The sequence below is a fragment of the Chelon labrosus genome, assembly GCF_963514085.1.
Source record: "Chelon labrosus genome assembly, chromosome: 14".
Taxonomy (NCBI): Eukaryota; Metazoa; Chordata; class Actinopteri; order Mugiliformes; family Mugilidae; genus Chelon; species Chelon labrosus.
The window spans coordinates 3,505,424-3,512,172 of record NC_140347.1 but is presented as its reverse complement, the minus strand read 5'-3'; the positions used below and the strand labels follow the sequence as shown (position 1 = coordinate 3,512,172).

Below are 6,749 nucleotides of genomic sequence, written 5' to 3'. Positions count from 1 at the left end.
CCTGAAGCTTCCTTTGACTTTGAGTCCTGTTTTTGGTCAAACTCACCTTCAGTGTGTGGAGAGTCAGCAGCTTGAAGCAGCAGTGTTGTAGTTTTCCACTTTTCTCTCCTGTAGCTGGACTCACTCAGAGGAAGGTGTTAGTTTGGTCTGAAGGTGAATCTGATCGTCTATGTCTCTCTTTAGTCTCACACAATAATAAACTGTTTCCTGGTTTGTCTCAGGTGAATCAGGTGAGGGGGCGGAGCTTTACCTGAACTCTTCTGATAAATGTTGAACTTTGACCTGTTAATCAGGGGAGTGTTTCAATCCAAAGGTGTTTGATTGTGGAGTGAGTTGCTTCAGTGTGTGTTTTGTGTATATTGATATAAACAGAGCTGCTTAAAAAATATGTTGTTGTCCACGAACATCAACAGATTTTCACACAAGTCCTGAACGTAGACAAAGATAGAACCCAATAAACACATGGAACAGAAAAACCTACGATTTGGGGGTTAAAGAGTTTTGTTTTCAACACAGCCTTCAATCAAAAAGTCTGGACAGACGTCAGGCTACAAAGTGCATGTAGTGCATTCATTCATGTGTTCATCCCATCAGTAAAAGGTGCAGCTGATTATAAATGCTTCTCCCCAGGGTCGACACAGTCTCATCACATCATGTTTTTATTATTAACACGACTCTGCAAAGTAACTACAGTTGTCAGAAAGTGTGTATACGGTATAAAAGGTTTATAATCATCTAGAAGCAGGAAGTAGCAGAGACGTCAGAACCAGAGATAAAGTCTGTAAATGATTATAGTTTAATTATTTATCTGTTTGGTCACGATAAACACTTTTAAATAAATAAATCATGACAATCACAAGATTTACATATGTACAAATCTACAAGAAATAAAAATAGAAGTAAATATACACTAAATAAAGGAAGGATAAATGATGAGGTTCAATAATATGGATGGAAAAGCACTGATGTGAATATGAGGGAGTAGTTGTACAGCTGGAAAATATCATATAACTTAAATATACTGTCCATCTATCCATCTATTCATCTATCTGTCTATAAATAAATAATAAAGTTTAAATCATAATTAAAGGCTGAACAGTCTGGTCAGATTCAGATAAAGAAAACTCTACTGCTGTGTTTTACTTCCTGCATGGATGAGGCCTTAAATAAACACACGTATATATATATTCACGGTATTTGTTCATTTTATTAATAATAATCTTATTTTTTATAGAACTTTTTCAAATCAGCTTTACAAAGTTTTTCACAGCAACAAAACAAATCTGCAGTTTTAACAACAGGAGCATGAAATCAAACAAAAACTATAAAAAAACACAAAAATATGAATAAAACACAGGTTATTTATAAACCACATGACGTCTGCAGCTAAAATGAATCCTGCTCCAGTCTGGCCTGAATGTCTTGTAAGTCGGTGGTTCCCAAGCTGGGGTCCGTGCCCCCCACTGGAGGACGCCAGAGATCGTAGGGGGTGCGCACAACTTTGTCTGCTCTGAGGTTGTGAGGTTACCAAAATTTGTGCACATTAAATTTATAAAATTAAAAATAAAATAAAAAACACACCCAACTCGATGATCAAAACTCTGTATAATCCAAATTGAAACATATTTTTGGTCCACATTTTTATCAACAGCTACTTTTTACACCGATCAACAAGCGGTCGAGCGACCTTCAGTTCTGCAATGAACGAGCTCACACGTATTTTCAAGTCACAAACAGGATCGGTCATTGTTGCCGGTGCGTCAGCTGTGGATGTTGCTCTCGGCAAACGACTTGTGTGTTGAATGTGTGAACAGCTGTTCTGTGACCGGGGTCTCCTTGGTGACGCCGTAGAACTTTTATTTTTTTCCCGCTAGTAGCGTAAATTAGCTTCTTCGAGCACGACACACAGAAACAAGCACCTGGCTCTCTTAATTTCTGCCACCTTTGCCGTCTCTGCCCCTTTCTTCTACCCACGCCCAGCGCCATTTATTTTTAAGTCATTTATCAGTCAGGACGTCTTCCCCTGGCTTCTTGAATTTAGGCCTCGTCCACACGTAGGAAAACGATCTTTTCCCTCTCCGTTTTCGATGGCATCGTTTCAAGAAATATCCGCGTCCACACAGATCCGTTTCAACACGACCGAAAACGCTACTTCATATTCCAGGCCTATAGGTGGCGCTGTTTCGGTTTCAGAAATTCACCAAAAACGGAGAGGAAGAGGCGGAGCATGCGCATAAAGCTTGAGCACTGTTTACAAATCGGCTTTAGAAGAAACCAAACTCAAGGAGCATGATATTTTGCCCTGGTAACCCTAATAGGCTCAATATCTTCTCCAGGAGGAACACGAGCATGTAGTCCGCCATTGTTGTTGATGTTGTTATGAGACGTCTCGCGGGATATAAGAGGTGGAAGGCTCGAGGGGGTGTGGCGAAGACGTCATCATTTTCTCCGTTTCTGTCTGTCCACACAGAAACGCAAGAGGTGCGTTTGTGAATTTCTCCACCCTGGGACCCGTTTTCAGAAAAGTGCGTTTTAGGTCTATGCGTTTACAGGATACGTGTGGACGATCGGCCAAAACGATGCAAAACATCTGCGTTTCTGCGTTTTTGCGTTTCTGTGTGGACAGGCCCTAATTCTTCATCTTCGTTGAAACTTCGTTGTGTCTGCTGCGTTCAAGACAACTCGGAAGTAACCGATAAGTCAGCGTTCAAGCTACAGGTTAACTCGGAGGAGCAAAAATAAGTTTGGGATATTGTCACTATTTGCTGAACACTAAAAACATATGCAGCAGCAATTTATGCTTATTTTGGAAAAAGACGACATGCGTGTAATGTCCGACCTGTTATTTCAGAGTTTGACGCTGTTCAATTAACTTTTCACAACTCAGAGCTCGTTTTATCCCCAAGTCATGAACGCAGCATCAACTGCAGCTGGATCTCAATTAAGATTTTCCAGGCCCCGCCCCCACCCTACTTTTGATTGGCTGTAATATTAGTTTGGTTAGGAGCAAAAGCTGGTTTCCTCTCATTCCATTGGTCAGCGAACTCAAATGACTCGAACCTGACAATAACCCAAATCAACAAGTTTTTATTTATGTATTTATTTATTTATTTATTTGTTTATTTTTTGTTTTTCATCGCAGTCAAGCGCCTCACGCCGGAGATCCGGCACGGTGCCAGAATACTTGAAGCCCTGGATCGAGCAGCTTGAGTGGGTTATTTGTCAGATTCCATGTAAACCAGCTCTATTACCCCCCCCCCCCCCCCCCCCCTTTGAAAAAAAAAATCTTAGTTTTCAATTAGAGATTTGGATGAAAAGGCTCAGAGAAGCTTTATCGTAGGTTTTCTATTAAATATTAAAGGTTGAACAGTCTGGTCAGATTCAGATAAAGAAAACTCTACTGCTGTAAATGCAAACATGGTATTTAATTAAAAATAGTAAATTGACTTAAATCAGTTTTTATCAAATTGCTATTAACACTCGCTTTTAGTAAGTTACGTGTAATTTGTGGTTGAAAAATCTCATCAGCTCAGTCTACTTGAGCTGGATTCACTTAGAAAAAGTACGTTTTTGATAATTGTCTTTTTTTCTATGGATTTGAAAAACTTTTTTCGACTTGTGGGCATGCGCAGACCCGTCCTCTCTGCGCTTGACGATACATGTCAACAATATGCCCTCAACGGACGCGGTGGAGTTGGATCTTATTGAGCTGGACCTAATTGCTGCAGCAGCACCCGTGATAATTATTTTCAGCATTCTTGTGCTTGGCACGCTCATTTGGTGAGTAATATTTTACCCTTGTTTAGACCGTTGTGTTTCTGTAAGTAAGCGCCATATTTTTCGTGCTAGCTAGTAATGATGTGTGTCGTAATGTCGGTTAACGCTAGCTTAACTTATAGACATAATGTGGCTAAACTGTGATGAAACTTGGTTAGTACTTTATTATTTTTTTCAACCCACGACTTGCTTGTTATTGAAAATAGGTAACAATGAAGACTTTTGTCACGTTAAACTTGAGAAATTTTAGCGTAACGGTCGCGGCCGTGCTCGTCAAGTGCACGCGCACACCCGCTGCCTGAGTTTTTATTTTTTATTTTTTTGTCAGTACTGATTCAAGATGAGAGACTGATCCCGGCGGTTTGTGAGTTTCCATGAACAGGAGGTCATTCACATGGCAGAACATCAGAACAAGTCTGGATGTATCATTTTATTTTATGCTAGGCTGTTAAGTTACATGAACTTATTTTTTTCTTTTTAGTTGTACTACTCGATTTAGTACTGCACACTTAAAATAAACAAGCTTTTCTAACTCACTAATCTTAAGATTGCTTTGCTTAATTTTTTTGAGGCAACGAGTTTGCATACTTTTTTTAAGTAAGGTCAACTAATTAGATTTTACTTCCTGCATGGCTGAGGCCCAAATAAACATATAGTTACGGTATTTGTTCATTTTATTAATAATAATCTTATTTTTTATAGAACTTTTTAAATCAGCTTTACAAAGTTTTTCACAGCAACAAAACTAATCTGCAGTTTTAACCACAGGAGCATGAAATCAAACAAAAACCGAGTATCTACTGACAGATTCTACTGAGAGTTAATGACAATTAGTTATTTCCTAAAGAGTTTCTTGAACTCACTGTCCCTCCTTACACACTTCAACATCTGATCAGCAATAACATCAACTGAACATTTCTGGTAACTGCTGATCAGTCGTCTTTAGTCCATTCCTCAGAACAGAACCACTTCAGTTCTGAGATGTTGGTGGGTTTCCTCACATCAACTGCTTGCTTCAGGTCCTTGTATAAAGAAAGTTATCATCTCTAGCTTCAACGTGTCTTAAACTCTAAACACAACGATCTACTTCCACCACCAGATATTAAATGTGTTTTCATTGGTTGCAGTGACGTACTGACCCAACACCATGACGACAAAACTACAATTTATATGATCACTGACATTGATTAGTTGTTACAGCCCAATACACATTTATAATCATAATGTTTATCTCTAACTGATCTGATTCACTGGTAATATCTTCACTGGGAGTTTATTCACAGTGTTAATGTATGGAAACATCCTCTCAGTGAAAGTGTGTGTGAAGGTGTGTATGTGTTTGTTAGTATCAAGATCAGAGAACGACAGATTTCCTCTGTTCCAGTCCAGATTCACTCTGATCCTCTGGAGCTTCTTCTTTACTGAGAGATAAGTGAAAGGATCTCGTGGTGACCATGTTGAGTATTTACCTATATAGAACCCTATTCCCCACAATCCAGATCGTATGAGTCCCTTCCTCTGGACAGACTCTGCTAACACACCCAGTCCCCATCCTGTGTTATATCCAACCTCAACATCCCAGCTGTGAGTCCCTGAGTTAAAGCCCTCAGAGCCCAGGACAGAACATACAGAATCAAACCTCTCTGGATTATCAAGAAGATGTTGTTCATCTCCTCGTCTCACACTGGTCAGATCTTCAGACAGGATCAGTTCTGGATGAGCAGTGTTTGGATCCAGAATGACAGGAGTGTAGGAGACCATGTCCTTCATCTTGTTCCAGATGTTGAAGGTCAGGTTGCCCAGATGTTTGGCCTGGTCTATCAGAGCTCCTGAGGGCAGCTGTGGATCATCCAGCAGGGGGCAGCGCTGGACTCTTTCCACTGCAGCCTTGTAGTTGTTCAGGAATGAGACGTCTTCAGCTCTCAGCTCCTCCTCTGTGGCTCTGACTGTGTCTGAAAGACCTGCTATCTCTCTGCTCAGAGTCTCCATCTTCTCCTTCATCATCTGACTCTTCTGCTCCTCTTCCTCCCTCAGTGCAGCCATCCTGGCCTCCTCTTCCTCGTCTAGAAACTGGTGAAGCTTCTTGAACTGCTCCTTAATCTGCCTCTCTGTGTGTTCGGCCTGGACCTTGATGTGTTTTTCTGTTTCATCAAACTTCACTTTAACTTGTTCACAAACCTTTAACTTCTCCTTTAAGGGCTCCAGAGTTTCCTGAAGGTTCTTCTTGTGCTGTCGTGCAGCTTCATCGATGGGTCTGATTGTGTGCTTGGAGTGTTTTTCTGAATCTCTGCAGACGAGACACACTGGCTGCTGATGGTCCAGACAGAAGAGTCTGAGTTTCTCAGAGTGTAGACTGCAGCGAGCCTCTGAAGATCTCTGATCTCTCTTCTTTAAGAAGGACTCACACAGGTTCCTCAAGGCCAAGTTTAAAGGTGGATTTTCCTTTGAAGATCTTCTCTTACAAACTGGACACTGGTGTGTTGGTTTCTCTCTCCACCAGTTCTTCAGACAGACTTTACAGAAGCTGTGGCTACATGACAGAAGAACAGGATCTCTGAAGATGTCGTGACAGACCGGACAGCAGAGATCCTCCTCTGATCTGGAAGCCATTTAGTCTCTGAGTGAAGCTGAAACACAGCAGACACAAAGTCCAGTCAGTCATGGCTCTCCTCCATCTTCTACTAACTTCCCTGAAGCTTCCTTTGACTTTGAGTCCTGTTTTTGGTCAAACTCACCTTCAGTGTGTGGAGAGTCAGCAGCTTGAAGCAGCAGTGTTGTAGTTTTCCACTTTTCTCTCCTGTAGCTGGACTCACTCAGAGGAAGGTGTTAGTTTGGTCTGAAGGTGAATCTGATCGTCTGTGTCTCTCTTTAGTCTCACACAATAATAAACTGTTTCCTGGTTTGTCTCAGGTAAATCAGGTGAGGGGACGGAGCTTTACCTGAACTGTTCTCATAAATGTAGAACTTTGACC

General features: G+C 41.0%; 1 protein-coding gene across 1 annotated transcript; it reads right to left on the bottom strand.

Annotated features, from left to right (window-relative positions):
• Positions 1-5,010: 5,010 nt before the first annotated feature.
• On the bottom strand, positions 5,011-6,510 carry LOC311498930 (E3 ubiquitin-protein ligase TRIM39-like; the record flags this gene model as incomplete). Its single annotated transcript, XM_084559725.1, has 1 exon — positions 5,011-6,510. The coding sequence occupies exon 1, from the start codon at positions 6,385-6,387 to the stop codon at positions 5,011-5,013; it is 1,377 nt and encodes a 458-aa protein (XP_084415851.1). The 5' UTR covers positions 6,388-6,510.
• Positions 6,511-6,749: the final 239 nt, after the last annotated feature.